The sequence below is a fragment of the Theropithecus gelada genome, chromosome X, assembly GCF_003255815.1.
Source record: "Theropithecus gelada isolate Dixy chromosome X, Tgel_1.0, whole genome shotgun sequence".
Lineage (NCBI taxonomy): Eukaryota > Metazoa > Chordata > Mammalia > Primates > Cercopithecidae > Theropithecus > Theropithecus gelada.
The window spans coordinates 105226817-105245726 of NC_037689.1; the positions used below are offsets into that span (position 1 = coordinate 105226817).

Genomic DNA, 18910 nt, shown 5'->3' on the forward strand with positions numbered 1-18910 from the left:
CTGAGGCTCCTTGGAACACAGTTTGCAAGATGCTGATCTAATTTCTCATCCTGATTACAGTTGATAAACTAAGGTCAGGCTTACGAGGTTCCAAATACTCATATACATTAATGGAAAAATAATAAGAGATCTAGAGGGCTTCTTTTTCCTAGGTGACATATATGCTTTTATTTAAACCCCACGAGTGGAAGGCCCTAGCTTATTTCATTTTGTTTTGGTTTTTAATTTTCTTTTTATCCTCGCTATATTCTCCATCCCTCTCCCTGAAGCTCTCACTGTGATGGGTGTGATATTATTTTGGTGCAAAAGTAATTGCAGTTTTGCTATTACTGACTACTGGTTATTGCTAGACTGACTGAAGTACTGGACCTCTTGGGTGCTAGTTGAGAGTATGGAAAAAGGAACTATAGGTATCAAAATATGTAGCAAGATACCCTAATTTTCCATAGGATTATTTGTGGCAGGAAATGGGATGGGTGTATTGGAAAAATAGGTCAGGAGATTCTCATTTTCACCCATGGTGCCAAAATCGGAAAATGAGTGGGGCTAAGGTTATTGGTATTCTGCCAAATTACGTATTGTTTGTTCTAGGAGAGGGGAAAGGCAGCTTGCAGACAGCTTGATGCTCTTTGACCTAGAAGTAACACATATTTTGATGTTTTACTTTGATAGATCTATACTGATAAGGGGACATTCTGCTATGACCCAAGAAACAAGCCACTAAGCCTATTTTTTCCCCAACATCACCTCCTCCCTAGGATATGATCCTTCCCCCATCTTTAAATCTCACTGAGAATAGGATGAGAGTCAAGGATGGGATAGAAGTCAGTCACCATCTGGCAGACAGACACAACCAGCAGTCACATGTTTATCACACATATTTATCTCAGAAAGTGCTATCAATCATTTTGAGCAAAGTATTTGCTCATCCTCTAAGAAGTCACTTGCTTCCTGAATGGTCTGCTCTTCAAATCCTGATTGCTTTCTTAAGGTTAAAACAGTTACATTTGTTTAGTTTTTGTTTGTTTGGTTGGTTGGTTGGTTGGTTTTTTTTGGACAGAGGCTCACTCCGTTGCCCAGGCTGGAGTGCAGCCTTAGCTCACTGTAGCCTCTGCCTCCCAAATTCAAACCATTCTCCTGCCTCAGCCTCCTGAGTAGCTGGAATTCCAGGCATGCACCACCAAGCCCGGCTAATTTTTGTATTTTTTAGTAGATATGGGGTTTCACCATGTTGGCCAGGCTGGTCTCAAACTCCTGACCTCAGGTGATCGGCCTGTCTCAGCCTCCCAAAGTGCTGGGATTATAGGCGTGAGGCACCATGCCTGGCCTATATTTGTTTACTTTTAATGAAGAAAAAATGGATTTGGCTGCTTGATAATGAAATAGATTTTGTTTTCCATTCTATTCCATTCTAGAGGATGGACCTAGTTTTGTTTGTTTGTTTTTTGTTTTTTTTTTGGTAGGCTTCCTGATTGTGTTAACCTTGTTTGATTGGTTGTATACCAGATCATGTGGCAGAGGGAAGGATATTTGATCTGTAATATGATTCCTTATTATCAGTTCGAGGCAGCACAGTAAACCTTCAATTAAATTTCTAATAGTTGTCTCAGTAATATATTCATAATATATACATTTATAGTTAATGTCATAACACTCCTTCATAATGATGGTGGTTGTGGGACATGGTAACAAATACTTCCTTAAAAGCTAATCTAATCATATAGACAGTATATTTCTGATTATGAAAGTAATATATATGTAAAATTTTAAGCAATACCAAAATTAGTAGAGTTGATGATAGAAGTTCCCCATAGTGAGATGGAGAAAAATTGAGAGAGAGTGTGTGTATATTTGAGATAGGCTATGGTCAAGGATGGAATAAAGGTAAAGGATGTCATATATATATTACCTGATATATGTATCAGTAATTTTACATTTTGATGATGTCATTTTGAGATTTCATCAAAATATCTGAATCACATGGTCTGGAATCCTTAAGCTGGACCTGGCAGAAACTCCTGATTCCATGCAAGCAGATTCACAGATTGACCTTGGAAATTACCAATACTTGAGGGATGAACAAAGCTAGAGGAACTGAGACGGATATTCAGAGATGGGAGGGAAACCATAATAGTATTGGTTGCTGTCAACCATGATTAGGATGTAGAAGGAACTTTGAGATTTGTCAATTAAGAAGTCTTTGGTGATCTTTGGAAGAGAGCAGCTTCAGTGGCATGGTGAACACTAGATTGAAGAAAGCTGAGAAGAGAAGAGGAAGTGAGGAAGAGAAGCCAGCAAATATAGATTGTTCTTTGAGGAAGTTTAGCGGTGAAGAGGAGGAGAACAAGGAAATGATTATTAAGAAGGAGGCAAGATTTAGGGGAGTTTTTTTAAGATAGGAGAGATTTATGTATGCATTTCAGCTGATGACAAGAATCCATACATTCATCCATGTAATATTTATTTAGTTCCTACTGTGTGTCACTAGAGCTAATGAACAAACAGTGAAAAAAAAAAAAAAAAGTAGTCATGGTATGGGCCCCTCGGTGGAGGCATTTTTGGTTGTCACAATGATTACAGAATTTTTTGTTTTTTTGAGATAAGGTCTTGCTCTGTCACCCAGGCTGGAATGTAGTGGCTTGATCTCAGTTCACTGCAGCCTCGACCTCCTGGGTTCAAGCCATCCTCCCACTTCAGCCTCTCTGGTAGCTAGGACTACAGGCATGCGCCACAATGCCCTGCCAATTTTTGTTTTTTATTTTTTGTAGAGACAGGGTCTCATTATGTTGCCCAAACTGATCTCAAACTCCTGGGCTCAAGCAATTCTCTCACCTCGGCCTCCCAAAGTGCTGGTATTACAGGCATGGGCCACCATGCCCAGCTGATTGCAGGATATTATTGTCATTTAGTATTCAGGGCCAGGGTTGCCTTAAATCTTGCAATAAGAGATATAGTCCTCAAAAATGAAGAATTGTCCTACACAAAATGCCCATATTGCTTTCCTCTAGTTTAAAAACACTGCTTAGATAAAGAGGGATTGAAGATATGAGGGTGCTGCTACTCAGCAGCATTCCACCCTGTTGACTACTCTCTTTTCGTTTTTTTGTTTTGTTTTGTTTTGGTTTTGGTTTTTTGTTTGTTTGTTTGTTTGTTTGTTTGTTTTTTGGAGACAGAGTTCCGCTCTGTCGCTCAGGCTGGAGTATAGTGATGTTATCTTGGCTCACTGCAAACTCCGCCTTCTGGGTTCAGGCTGTTCTGCCTCAACCTGAGTAGCTAGGACAACAGGCACACGCCACTACACCTGGCTAATTTTCGTATTTTTAGTAGAGACAGGGTTCCCAGGCTGATCTCGAACTCCTGGTCTCAAGTGATCTGCCTGCCTCGGCCTTTCAAAGTGTTGAGATTACAGGCGTGAGCCACTGCACCTGGCCTGCTCTCTCCTTGAAACACAGTTTTCTCTTTACTTTAATGACCCCATTCTCACTAAGGAGTGAGGAAACACTTCACTCTTTTCTTCCAAAATCACTAGGCATTCCTCCTCACTTTCGCTCCCAAATCACTGGCTCTTCCTATTCTGCCTTAGGTTCTCTGGAGATTTGACCTATGTCTTTTTTTTCCTCTACCTATTCTCTTTTCACCTAGTCTCATAGCTTTAAATATAATTTATCTCTATAGTTCTGAACACTTCCATGAGCTTTGGATTCATATAACTATTTACTTGGCATCTCTTACTTGTTTAATAGACAACTCAAACCTAACATGTCTAAAACAGAACTCTTAATTGTCTTCTATAAACCTTTTTCTCATTCATCTTCTTTGTGGCAATAATATTCACCCAGTTGTTCAAGCTAAAAACCTAAATCATCCATCATTCCTCTTTCCTTTATACCTCATGTCTAATCCATCAGCAAGTATTACTGGGCTGTACCTTCAAAATATATTATAAATCCATCTAATTTTCATTACCACTGCAATTGCTATCATGTTACTAACCATCATCATCTCTATCTGGACCATTATGAGTCTCTAATGACATTATCTCCCTGCTTTGACTCTTCATTCCCTATAGCCTTTCCACACAGAGTGTAAGAGATTCTTTTTAAAAGTAAATAAGGGCCGGGCGCAGTGGCTCATGCCTGTAATCCCAGCACTTTGGGAGGCCAAGGTGGGTGGATCACCTGAGATCAGGAGTTCGAGACCAGCCTGGCCAACATGGCAAAACCCTGTCTCTACTAAAAATACAAAAATTAGCCGAGCGTGGTGGTGCACTTCTGTAGTCCCAGCTACTTGGGAAGTTGAGGCAGGAGAATTGTTTGAAACTGGGAGGCCGACGGTTGCAGTGAGCCGATATCATGCCATTGCACTCCACCCTGGGTGACAGAGTGAGACTCCATCTCAAAAAAAGTAAATCAGACCACATCACCTCTTTGCTTACAGCCCTCAATGGTTTCCTGTTGCGCTCATAGAAGAAAATCCAAACTCCTTATCTTAAAAGTAGGGAAGGGCCCTGTGTGATCTGACCCTTACCTACTTTTACTGTTTCATCCAATGTGACACTTTCTTCCTTGTTTGCTATGTTTTGCTTATCCTGGCCTTCTTTTTGATCCGTCAATATGCCGAGTTATTTCCCAATTCCTTGTTATTCATTCCACCTGGGTATTCCACCTAGTCCCTCAGATAATGAAATTTTACTTCTTCCTTTCCAACCATTTTAACCTATTTCTTGTTTAATTGCATGTTAGTACCTCCAGAACTATATCATGTAATAATAGTGAATACTGAACTTTATTTCTTATTTCTCACTTTAAATTTTTAAAAATTAAAAAAATATGGGTAAGTAATAGAGATACACTATTCAGCCATAAAAAAAGAGATCCTGTCATTTGAAACAACATGGATGGAACTGGAGATCATTATGTTACGTGAAATAAGCCAGGCACAGAAAGACAAACATCACACTTTCTCACTTATTTGTGGGATCTAAAAATCAAAACAATTGAACTCATGGACATAGAGAGTAGAAGGATGGTTACCAGAGGCTGGGAGGGGTCATTGAGGAAGGGGAGGTGTGGGGTTGGTTAATGGGAACAAAAATATAAATTTCTCACTTTAATTGGAATGGTTCTAGTGTTTCTTCATTTAGTTAGATACTGACTTTTGGGTTATGTGTTAAGGATCTGTTCATCTATTCTGATTTTAAGAGTTCTAAGCAAGAATAGATGATGAATTTAATCAAATGCCTTTTTACCATTTGTGAAGATCATGTGATTTTTTAGTTTTTATCTATTCGTAAATTATATTAGCACATTTCTTAATATGGAACCATCCTTGCATTCATTCATTCATTTACTCAACAAATATTTGTTGAGTGCCTATGATTTGCTACCAAGTATTTTATAAAAACTCTCATGAACAACGATAAGCTATAGGAAAATGAAGAAAAAAATTAAAGGTGATGGGTCTCTGTTTTGAAATTATAAAAATATTTACCTCTGACGTATAAAAATGTAGAGGTATGTATTGTCCAAAATTAGGGCAAAAAAACAGTAGGTCATCTTTTTAAATTGATGGGTAAATTTTTCTTTTCTTTTCTTTTCTTTTCTTTTTTTTTTTTTTTTGAGACAAGGTCTAACTCTGTTGCCTAGGCTAGGGTACAGTGGTGCAATCTTGGCTCACTGCAACTTCCACCTCCTGGGTTCCAGCAATTCTCCCACCTCAGCTTCCTGAGTAGCTGGGATTACAGGTGCACGCCACCATACCTGGCTAATTTTTGTATTTTTTCTAGAGATGTGGTTTCACCATGTTGGTCAGACTGGTCTCAAACTCCTGACGTGAAGTGATCCACCCACCTTGGCCTCCCAAAGTGCCAGGATTACAAACGTAAGCCACTGTGTCTGGCCAGATGGATAAATTTTGATAATGCTACCATTTTGAAACAGTCCAGTACTATATTACCATACCTGTCATTTAAAAAATAGTTCACAGATGCATGACTCCTCTCCCATCACAGGAGTCGAGTCGTCAGAGGCCTCTTATGGCTTTCCACAACTTATTGTCCCATATTTTTACGGCCAGTTTATGCAGGCACCCCATAAGCCTTTTTCCCAACATATTACCATACCTGTCTTTTTAAAAATAGTTCATAGATGCATTATTCCTCTCCCATCACAGGAGTCAAGAGGTACTGTTCTAAGCATAGAGGATAGCAAACAAAACATAAACATCACTGCCTTCACAGAACTTACCTTATTGTGGAAGAGACAAATAAAATAAACACATAAATTGTATTGTATATTAGAAGGTTAAAATGCTCTGAAGAGAAAAGGAGGAGGAAGTGACAGGGCATACTAGAGTTGGTGGTGGCTGAAATTTTTAATAGTGTGGTCACGAAAGCCTTCACTAAGAAGGCAATATTTGAGTGAACACCTGAAAGAGATGAGGAAGTGAGGTTCCAATGTTAGAAAGGTTTTTTTTTCCTTTGAGACAGAGTCTTGCTCTGTCACCCAGGCTGGAGTGCAGTGGTGTGATCTTGGCTCACTGCAACCTTGACCTCCTGGACTCAAGTGATCCTCCCACCCCAGCCTCCCAAGCAACTGGGAGTACAGGCGCGCACCACCATGCCCAGCTACTTTTTATATTTTTTGTAGAGATGGGTTTTTGCCATGTTGCCCAGGCTGGTCTTGAACTCCTGAGCTCAAGTGATCTGCCCATCTCAGCCTCCCAAAGTGCTGGGATTATAGGTGTGCACACCACACCCAGACTAGAAAGGTTAATCTAAGTGTATATTTAAAATGTCAAGATTTAAGACAGGAGGTAATCTTAGAAATATCAGTAAAGAACAAGTAACTATTCTTTGAGAAATCAGGGGAATTGTCCCAGGAATTAGTAAACGATTCCAAGTAATAGGTGGTATAGCTTAAGAACATGAGTTTTTACGTTGTATATATTTTAGGTGTAAAACAGGATGTTTTGATATACATATTCTCAGTAAAGTGATTACTACAGTCAAGCTAATTAATATATTTATTATCTCAGGTAGCATCTTTTGTGTATGTGGGGGTAAGAGCACCTAAAATCTACTCTTTTAGAAGATTTCCACTACTTGGTATAATATTAACTATAGTCCTCATGCTATCCCTTAGAGCTCTAGATTTATTCATCCTAAATAACCCAAGTTTCCATCCTTTGACCTGCATCTCTTCATCTCCCACCCCACCTCTAGCAACCACCATTCTTCTATTTCTATGTATTAGATATTTTTTAGGTTCCACATTTAAGAGAGATCATGCAGTATTTTTCTTTCAGTGTCTGGCATTTTTCACTTAGCATGATGGAGGACATGAGATTTTTTTTTAACTGGAAGTAAGGGACAGGCCCAGTGTTATAAAGGAAATGGGAGGAAAAAATGAAAACAGGCACCAACTGAGAAGACTGTAGGGGAAGCAGTGTAGTCGGGGAGATCCCGATTTCAGTTAGATTAAGAAGTTGAGAATATTCAAAGAGGCTTAAGAGATAAGGGATGATGTACTATGTATTCCGGAGGAATAAGTGGCTGGGCATGGTGACTTACACTTGTAATCCCAGCACTTTGGGAGGCCGAGATGGGAGGATCACTTGAGCCCAGGAATTTGAGACCAGCCCGAGCAACATAACAAGACCCCATCTCTACAAAAAATAAAATAAAATAAAATAGCCAGGTGTGGTGGTGCACACCTGTGGTCCCAGACACTCAGGACGCTGAGTCAGAAGAACTGCTTGAGCCCAGGAGGTCGAGGCTGCAGTGATCCATGATCACACCACTGCACTCCAGCTTGGGTGACAGAGTGAGAACCTGTCTCAAAAATAAATAAATAATTTTTAAAAAGTAACAGAAGCAGAATTTAAATGTAAGTTTGATTTCAAAGGTTGAGTTCCCAAAAGGTTAAAAGTTTCCCAATGAATTTTTAAAGTTTTCCTTAGTTTACCTATTAAAATAACTTATTCTTTAAAACAAATTCAATTTGCACCCTGTGTAAAGAAAGGAACATCAGTCCCTTTAAATTGTTTGGTCAGTAACATCATCCTACATTTACTAATGTTTAACAAGTTAGGTCTTGAGCGCAATCAGTTAGAGGTCAATTAATATCCATGTCTATATTCCAGGTATTTGTTTAAAGTATTGCTGAAGAAATCTCATGCATGTGTCAGGAGTTGTTTTTCTGTTAAGATTCCTCATTGAGTCTTCTGTCTTGCAAGATATTAATGTGTGCGATTCCACCTAATTTGTCCCTTCTCTTGTCTCTTCTCTGAACCACTGTAGTATATAATTTTAATTTCCTTAAGAAGAAAAATTAGTGAGTTGTTTCTGAATTGCCCTTCACTAGAACAGCAAATGATTTTAAGAACCACTTTAAAGTTCTACCCAGAAATTGTATTTAAATTTTGCATGTCATAATTTTTTCCTTTCTCAATTGGCATTTTAACCCTGGAAAAATAATATTTTGCCATGAAAATTCTAAACATTTCAGACTAAAGAAACAAATATTTGTATCTCTTCTTTGAGGTGACATGAGTTAACATGTGACGTTAAAGAAGATCTCAATTTGACCATCAGACCTGAGTATTACAGTAAAAGTGGGTGGAACTTTCTTTGTTGAATGGAATGCTTATTTACTTTGAGGCAGAGCATCTATAACTACCCCCTGAGAACCATATGTCTCTCACTTGTAGCATCTCTGATTATGAAGATCCGAATTTTCAAAATATAAATTAGGAGGCAGTTTTTTTTTTGAGTGAAAATGTTAACCATAGTATTTAGATAGTAGCACCTGTAGAGCTCTATTTACAAATCTTTGTTTATATACAGATTTAATAAAGTAAAATATAACTCACAAACATGTATTGCTCCAAACACATTATATTGCAAAAACACAATTGCCTACTTTAAGCTTCTTACAAGAAATCTCGATTTGTCGCATTATTTATTTATTACGTATTTTCCTCATAACTTACTGCTTTCCCTCTGGCCATTCGAGCCATGAATTCACCAGATGTCCAATATTTCAAGTCTTCTATCTCATTTTAGAGAAAATGTCATAATTTACCTGAACCTTAGGCTGCATTTTCATTTCTTTGTTTATGGAAACCATATGCCACGCTATCCTATATATAGACATCAACTTCCATCAAAAAGAGAAAGCATGTAGAGTAAGAGATAGACTTTGTGTTGTGGTAAAAATACACATAGCATAAAATTTACCATTAGTGACATTTAGTATATTCATGATGTTGTGCAACCATCACCAGCATCTAATTCCAGAACATTTTCATCAACCCTAAAGGAAACGCCATACCCATTAAGCAGTTACTCCCCTCTTCTCCATTTCCCCAGCCCCTAGCAACCACCAATCTCCTTTCTGCCTGTATAGATTTGCCTATTGTGGGCCGGGTGCAGTGGCTCACGCCTGTAATTCCAGCACTTTGGGAGGCTGAGGAGGGCAGATCACAAGGTCAGGAGACCGATACCATCCTGGCTAACACGGGGAAACCCCATCTCTACTAAAAATACAAAAAATTAGCTGGGTGTGGTGGCACGCATCTGTAGTCCCAGCTACTCAGGAGGCTGAGGCAGGAGAATCGCTTGAACCCGGGAGGCAGAGGCTGCAGTGAGCCGAGATCGCCCTATGCACTCCAGCCTGGCAACATAGTGAGACTGCGTCTCCCACAAACAAAACAAAACAAAGATTTGCCTATTGTGGACATTTCATATAAATAGAATCCTATAATATGTGACATTTTGTCCCTGGTTTCTTTCACTTAGCATAATGTTTTCAGGATTCATCCATATAACAGTACTTTATTCCTTTATATGGCTGAATAATATTCCATTGTATGGATACAACACATTTTGTTTTGCTATTCATCAGTCGATGCACATTTGGGTTGCTTACACCTTTTGACTATTATGAATAGGGCTCCTATAAGCAAAACCATTATGTACATGTTTTTGTTTGAAAACCTGTTTTCAGTGTTCTTGGGTATATACCCAGAAGCGGAATTGCTGGGCCAAGTGGTAATTGAGATGAGACATTTAAAATGAAATCTTACTAAACCATTAAGTTGTCCTTTTGGGGAGGTGGGAGTCATATTGTTATTTCTCTTTTGTTTTGATAACACCTGAACTCCCACACCTCCCTAGAAAATGTGGTATGGAAATTTATAACAGAAGACTATAAGACGGCATCACCAACTCATACCCAACATGAGAACTAAACATTTTTTTATACAAATTGCCAACTGATATAAAGGCAGTTGAAGGTCCCCAACTCTAACAGGTATACTGCTATGTACCTTCAGAAAATGAAGGTTACAGTCAAGTAACCAAAGTGTTTCTGTATAGCTTTGGAGCCAGAAACCTTAGTCAGATTACGGGAGGTTGCCCTTGGACCACTCACTAAATTTCTCTGTTGTAGTTTCTCCATCTGTAAAATGGAGATAATAATCTCTGCTGCTCAAGATTGACATAAAGATAGGGCATAGCCTGGCACATAGTTGACAGTAAATATTAGTCTCTTTTCCCCATATATTCTTATATTCTTCAAATTAATTGTTCTCCAAGATAACAGCATTTTTCTTCTCATTTTCTCTTTCAGGCTAAAATTAAACTGCCAAATACAAACCCTTCTGATATTCAAATTGATATCCAGGAAACAATCCTTGACCTTCGTACTCCTCAGAAGTGAGTAAAACTTAGAACTGGAATAGTGTATTATAATATTAATGAGTCTTCAGTCAATATTATCTTTTAAAATGTACATTTTGTATCACCCCTAAAGTCTGAAGAAAAGTGGAAAATTTTGTTAATCATTCAGATGTTTGATCTACATTAATATAAATATGTTTGGAAATACTTGGGCTTTTTTCTACTTTGCATCCACACATTTGGAGTGGGTTAATGCTATCAAAACACAATTCTTGACACCCAGATACAGTTTATCTATCAGAAAAAATAACTAGAAATGAAAACGCCATTAAGTTGTAAGTCTTATATGTGGTTTTTGTACATTGATTACATAAGGGAAGCAATACCTTTAAACATTTTTCATTTTGTGGGGCTCTAAGGTTAAATTTGATTGTTTTCATATAAATCAACAAAAACATCTTGCCATCAATTACTATCTAAATACCTCACTGCTTTGTGCACATCTTATCTGGATATAAAGCAGTGAGCACATATTGGTTCACTGCAGTGGTCCTAACTCTGTAACTCATGAACATTTCAAACTGGATTTGGGAGGCAGGCGGTTGCTGGCACGTTTTCTTCCTTCCATTATCAGTACCTATAATTCTCCTTTGTTGAGCTTAGAACTTCAAGAAAATGACAAGGAGATCCCTCCTACAAAAGATTCCTATGTGTAAACAACCCAATATGCATATGTAGCTTAATCTTGGCTTCTGTAGTAAATGCATTTAACCCAAAATGGTCTACATATAAATATATATCAAATATTTTCTCATTATTTACATCATTTCGAAAATGTATCCTCACAGAACAATCATCTCATGTTATAAAAATTATATTCACTATTTCTGCTGTTTACTTCAAGGAGTATTGTACCCTTTTTGTTGCATTTTATACACGAATTTACTCTTCCACATAACCTTTACAAGGAAAATTGGTTAAATGAACATTCAATCTTCCATGATATTTGCAAGCTTGTTAAGAGCACACACATGTCTACACACCATGGAGTTAATTTCTGTTTCCCTAGCAGTTCTCACTGTCCGTGAGACTTTCATTTAGTGGGTTTTGATAGATATCTGTAATGGCAGCAATGCCATAGCAGCTACCTAAAGATTGATGGAGACAGCAGAAATAGTGAATACAATTTTTATAACATGAGATGATTGTTCTGTGAGGATACATTTTGGGTTAGATGTACTTTTCCACATAGAACATGGGCTACACTAGGTCCTTTGGATCATAGTGTACTTATATATTAAATGTGCAGTGCAGACAGGTACCATCTCTTAAGAAAACCTGCTTAACTAAGATAGAAGACAGAAGATAGAATTAAGGTTTTTAATCATGTTTCCTGAATACTTGAGAATCCTTTAGAGCCATACTTTTCTCTGAAATTGCATTATCAGGAATATGTCTTGTTTTCGAGTTTATTGATATTCACACCTACTTTCTTTAGTTTCTAACTTTGACATCATATAACGCTATGTTTATCCAATCTGAGAAAGATTTGAGAGGACATTCTGTTCTTGTTATCTATAAGGCAGAAACAAGCGAATTTATTTTAACTGAATTGACCAGTGATTTCTGTCAAACAATAGTCAATTGCATTCAAATTATCAGTAAAACCCAGGTATTTAGCATTATATAACCAAAATAAATAAAGCAGTTTACCAAATTCTTCACTTTTTTCAACTGGTTGTTTTCGCATGTAGATTCCCAACATGGAGTAAATGGAGAGGAGGAAAGATGGGGAAAATTGGATAATTTACCATGATCTCTTAAGTCTTCATATGAGATTTCATTATTTTTCTAAGTGAATTCTAAGAATTTCATAAATGAATACCTTGAATGTGATAATAAAAACACATTCTAAAGACAAATGTAAGCTAATTTTTGGTTGAGTGTTACTTTAGATTACTCACACATTTGCTGTGCTCCTTTAGTTCAGATTGGGAGTTGACTGATTTTCAAAGACTGATACCTAAAAAAGAAGTTTTCTAAATGAAATAATTGACTTGCAGCTCAGTAGCTATTTCTGCACTTTCTTTGAAAATAGTTACGTCTCTTTCAGTAAACCTTAAAAAGGTTTTTAACCCAGATATGTAAGTCGAATAATTTTGTTAATTATATAAGATAAAAATTTCATTATGCGAATATGCTGGAAACCAGGATGTCCTTTGCTTAAATCTCTTATGAGCAACATCAACTTAAACTCTCTAATATAAATATAAGCATGTAAGTCTCTAAACTTGAGTTCACTGTAGAGATATTTTTTTGTATTTATATTCATGTATTATTGTTGCATTTAATTTCTAATGAAAATTAACACTGGATGAACCTTTGATCACTGCCTAGACTATAACTTCTGAAAATGCAAATACATTGTCAATGTAAAAGTAGAGGTATTGGGTTTAAATGTTTGTTCATATCTTATAGTACTAATCTATGGTAATTATTCAAATGTTATTTTGTGGTGACCTGAATACTTGCTTCATTTATTTACTCACTCATTCATTTATTTATTCACTCAACATTTATAAAGTCTTCCACTAGACACTAAGGGAGCACCGAGATAAGATACATTTCTGTCCTTCAATGAATTGTACATGGATAAGTATTTGGAGAATTTTTATTTTGTTTAAATATAAATCTCAGTACAGACAATAAGACAATAAAACAGGCGACGAAAATATTTCCCTTCTCCTAAGAGCCTAAATCAGTTGTACAGTTCTATTGTTCAACATTTTATTATGTGAAGCCATACTACTTAGAACTAGACAGAAATGCAGGCGTAGATGGATCATTCCAATGGCCACTAACTGTCTCTTTTGAATTTATTTCTCTCTGGACAGAGAAGTGCACATTATCATTGGAACTCCTTCTTCAGCTGATTTATAGTTGTATTTTCGTGCAATGAAGCTACAATACTAAGCTTTGCTTTCTTTTAACAGTGAATATATTATCATTTATAGAATAAAGTATAAAGGAAATCTAAGTCTAGCACAACCTATATTGTAAACAGCTTTAAAGGATGGACTCTAAACGGTTTTTGCACTCACTTTTTTTTTCTGAGATGCCAAATATTACAGTCTACATTAAAATGCATTGCCACTTAATGGCAACGTGTTCAGGTGAAGTGTTTCTCCTACCCCACATGGAATGGAACAAGAGTCACAGAAAATTTATCCTTCAGGTTCCATAAATGTGTAATAAATACTTTTAATGAACCCAGTCTTCTGAACTTAGGTTTTTGCAAAGGAATAAAGAAGGAATTGATTTTCAAGCGTTTTGTTTTCAAATACAAACTAGTTCTCAATTCAAGAACCCAGTAAGTGCCCCTAAAAATACCATATTCCTTTACTTATTTGGATATTATACCTTCTAAAAGAGCATCCTGTCCACCTTTTATAGAGATACTCAGACCTTCTCTACTGAAAATGCGAGGTAGCAAGTGTTTCATGCATTTAATTTTCTTCCAAAACCAGCATGTGCTGACCCTATGCATAATTTAGATTCATGCCAATACGGCAGAATTATGGATGTCTCATCCCAGCAATGTATCTAAAGCATAAAACTATCCAGCAGCTGAACCATAAACCACAAAATAAACCTAGCAATCTATCACAGGGAAGTTTTGTCAATGTGTAGTAGAAAGAATCAGAAGTAAGGAGAGAGAAGCACTTTCATTGACTTGGTATTGAAATCATTCCCAGCCTCAGTTTCAAAAACTACACCCATGGTAGAGACTCTGCTTAAATCTATGTTAGCAGAAATGTTATAGAGCCATTCCAGTTTTCAAATTTGTATCCGTTGGCCACATTCCATCTATACATAAGTACGAGTGGCAACAGATCTGTCCAGCAAACTTAAAACTAGCATAGTTCTATTTCTATGCCTGTAAACATAGCCTGAGACTATGTAAAATGAGGTCAATTCGGAGAAAAATAGGGGAGCCAAAACAACTGCTCGGATTTTTAAGTCCAAAAAAACCGGTATACTATTTGCATTATTTAGGCATATTTTTGATCCAATATTTACACTATCTAAATATTGGGGGGGGCTTTGGTTTCTAACATTCTAGTGGCATATGTTGTTTGTGATTGTCTTATTGAAAGTGATACATCATTTTAGGAAGCTAAGGTTTTATTTTGTTGTTGGTTTTTTTAGGAAGCTTTTGATAACTCTTCCTGAGCTGGTGGAATGTGCCAGTGCCAAGGCATTCTATATCCCAGAGACTGAAACTCTTGAAATCACCATGACTATGAAAAGAGACTTAGATATTGCTAATTTCTTCTGAAACTGCATGAAAAAGATAAAAAGTGGTAAAATGGCATTGGTAACAATTAAAAAACTTCGGAAAAAAATAATTGTTTTCTATATTCTCTTTATTATTCTGACATATTTTGGAAAGGGACAAAATTCAATTCTAGTGATATTGTGACCATTTACAGTAATTTCAACTACTCTGTTAGGAAATATATTTCCTTGGCCAGGTGCAGTGACTCATGCCTGTAATCCCAGCACTTTGGGAGACCGAGGCAGGCAGATCACTTGAGGTCAGGAGTTCGAGACCAACCTGGTCAACATGGTGAAACGCCTTCTCTAATAAAAATACGAAAATTAGCTGGGCGTGGTGACAGGTGCCTCTAATCCCAGCTACTCCATCTCAAAAAGCAAGCAAAAAAAAAGGAAATATGTTTTCTCATATAAATAAACTATTCCATTTTTATAGTGATAGCTGAGTAGAATATTTACAGGTTTAAAAAGTTAGAATATTTCATGGTCAATTACATAATTGAAATATGATCATGAAATGGTTGGTCCACTTATTTCAGTAGTCTGAAAAACGTATGCTAATTATTTACACTTACGCTGTGATACAATCAGTTGCATAGCAATTGGTCATTATTATTACCAAAGAAGTTTATTTGGTTGCTTTTTCATTGATTTGATCAAATGATTTACAGTGTTCTCTGTTTAGGCTCTCACTATTGTTCTGGAATATGCAGGTAATAAATAGTTTGATGTACTGTACTATCAACATATTTACTTGAGTAAGGAACACTTTTGAGCATACAGTATTATAGTTGGCTTCTTCAGTTGTGCTTTTAATGCTTGGATATAGTTAGGTTAAAAACATTTTTTATATGCACTAATAATTGTTAGCATTGACTTTTTGGGTACTGTGTTTATATGTAGTCAATTGAAATCCTTGACTTTAAAATAAATATAAAGAAAAGTGTGGCACATTTACAAATTCTGTTTGCTCCCATTTCCTATCTTTCTTCTTAAATAGACATATCTATTTTAGGAATTGTCTCAATGTCCTCTTCTTCTTCTATACTGTACTGTTTATTTCAGAATTATTTATGAATAAATTATAAAGCTTGTGTGACTTTGCTTCATACATTATTGTAGAACTGTGGACTTACCAAGGAGTAAATTTTGAAAAGATGAACAATGAAAAGATGTTCATCACTTCTATATGAACTATTAAGGGAATAAATACTCTAGCAGATATTTTCTAGAGTTAATTATATATGTACAACTACCAAGCATCTAGTTTGTGACTAGATGAAATGATGAAATAGAATGAAAAGACTGAGATTTTGGGAAAAAAAAAATGGTTGTGTTAGAACACTAAGCTCTTACAGAGAATTTGACATTTAAGCTACCAACACGACTTTCTTCTGTGGGGGCAAAAGTTGAGGGTGGGATTAACTGAAATAAGCTAGTGTTTGTGAATTTAGGTCCACGATGTTGCAGGACCTAGAAAGCGTCCTACTTTGCTTTTTTAGCATCTTTTTAAAAGGCTATATTTTAAGAATTTAAGTTGATGCCCTAAATTTAAGCTATGGGGCAAGTCTAAGCAGTAACTGTATTAGTCAGGGGTCTCCAGAAAGACAGAATCAATAGGATAGAGAGAGATATATGGAAGGGAATTTATTAGAGGGATTGGCTTACCCAGTTATGGAGGCTGAGAAGTCCCACAACAAGCTGTCTGCAAGCTGGAGACCCTGGGATGCTGGTAGTGGCTCAATTCAAATTCACAAGCTCCAGAACCAGGGAAGCCAGTGGTGTAACTCTCAGTCCAAGGTCGAAAGCCTGAGGGGAGGGGATGGGGGTGAGGAGGGGAGGTGCTTGTGTCCAAAGGCTGGGAGCCTGGTGTTGTTGTCCAAGGACAGGAGAGGAAGAGTGTATCTCAGGTACAGCAAGGTGGATGAACACATTTGCCTTTTCTCTGTTTTTGTTCTCTCTGCACCCCCAGCAAATTGGATGGCACCCACCTACATTGAGGGCAAATCTTCCCAACCTAGTCCACTCAAACTCACATGCTAATAATCTTCTCTGGAAACATCCTCACAGACATACCCAAAAATAATACTTTGCCAAGTGTTTTTTTGTTGTTGTTGTTGTTTTTTTTTTTTTTTTTGAGAAGGAGTTTCACTCTGTCTCCAGGCTGGAGTGCAGTGGTGCGATCTCAGCTCATTGCAACCTCCTCCTCCCAGGTTCAAGTGATTCTCCTGCCTCAGCCTCCCAAGTAGCTGGGATTACAGGCATGCGCCACCACACCCAGCTAATTTTTGTATCTTTAGTAGAAACGGGTTTCACCATGTGGGCCAGGATGGTCTCAATCTCTTGACCTCGTGATCTGCCTGCCTCGACCTCCCAAACTGCTGGGATTACAGGCATTAGCCACCGTGCCCAGCCTCTAGGCATTTCTTAATCCAGTCAAGTGGACACCTAAAATTATCCATCACAGTAATCAGTACTTTTTTCTTCTCTAGAGAGAAAAGAAAGTTGGTGGAAAATGTATCTTTTTCCTATGTCCTGGCCCTAATTACAAAGACTATTCGTACCCAAGTTGACTAAATGTGTACAGATTGTTCCCGGAAGAAGAGATAGAACATATCCAAGCCAACCTGAACTGGGCTTTGGTTATGTGGTATTGTATCAATTATATAATGAAACAGCTTTGAGAACAATGAAATGTGATTCAGTGACTTATATCCATCTAGAAATCATCCTGGGTCACTGTCCTTGGCTTCAGAAGTAACAACTATAGTAGTTATTTTGTTGTTTTGTTTTCAAGCTAATTCACAGTGCTTTCTTCTCTTAAAGAGGAATAGTCCACTAAAGCAAATGGAGAAAAGAGAATACAAAGGGAAATTTATTTTGCCAGCATTTATTACTGAATCTTAGCCATTACCAGGAGAACTGGAAGTTAAGCCACAATTGTGGCATAGTGTAGGCTACATATACATCTTCTTCATGAACTCCTTTATCTCATTTTCTGTTCCATCATCTCCGGTAGCATTTGTGGGGATTCAATAATTCATTTATTCATTCATTCACTCATTTATGCATTCTTTCAACAAATATCCACTGAGCACTCACCACATGCTTAGCACTGTATTCGGTGCTGGGCATATAGATGTGGTCCCTGCTCTCATGAAGCAGACAGTGTAGCAAGGGAGACAAACAATAACCAAACAAACACACAAATATCTATGTTCAAATTACAATTGCTGCTGTGAAGAAACAGAACATGTACCTAGAGAATATCAGAGAACCAAACCTAGTCTGGGGAGGGGTAACAGAAAAGGGTTTCTTAAGGATGTAAGATTTCAGCTGAAAAATAAAGAATACCTGGACTTAGGTAAAGAGGGTGTTGGGGGAAGGAGAGCAGTAAGGTTTCTGGGTGCAAGGGGTAGCAAATATGAAGACCCAAGGTGAGTACAGCTTGGGGAGTTCCAGGAAATGAAAGTCAGTGTGCCTAGGGTAAACCTGGGGGAGGTCAACTAGAGGTAAGGTTGGAAATGTAGGCTGGAGCAAAGTCATGTAGAATCTCACAGGCTAAGGTTGGGAATTTGGAATTTATTCTAAGTGCTTGGGGGAAGAGAATATATTAGGAGACAAGAATGGAAAAGGAGAGATAAGTTAGAAGGCTATTGCAATAGGGTAGGCAAGTTATTATTCTGTATGTTAGCCTAAATAAAATTTATTACTGATTTTATTCTAATTAGAAAAAATACATAGTGACTGCTATGGTTTGAATATAGTATGTTCCCACCAAAACACATGCTAAGGCTTGGTTCTCAATGCAGCAATGTTGGGAGGTGTGGTCTAGTGGGAGGTGTTTGGGTCATGGGGGAAGATCCCTCATGAATAGATCAATGTTGTCTC

At 37.3% G+C, this 18910-nt stretch overlaps 1 protein-coding gene across 2 annotated transcripts in view; it reads left to right on the forward strand.

The window, feature by feature from the left end:
- PIH1D3 (PIH1 domain containing 3) overlaps nucleotides 1-15976 on the forward strand; it is a 37451-nt gene extending 21475 nt beyond the window's left edge. For both annotated transcript variants that reach the window (XM_025373030.1, XM_025373029.1), the window contains 2 exons: nucleotides 10632-10717; nucleotides 14891-15976. In XM_025373030.1, coding sequence (XP_025228815.1) covers nucleotides 10632-10717; nucleotides 14891-15020 — 216 coding nt within the window. In that variant the 3' untranslated portion in view covers nucleotides 15021-15976. The remainder of the gene's footprint in view (nucleotides 1-10631; nucleotides 10718-14890) is intronic.
- The last annotated feature ends 2934 nt before the right edge of the window (nucleotides 15977-18910 follow it).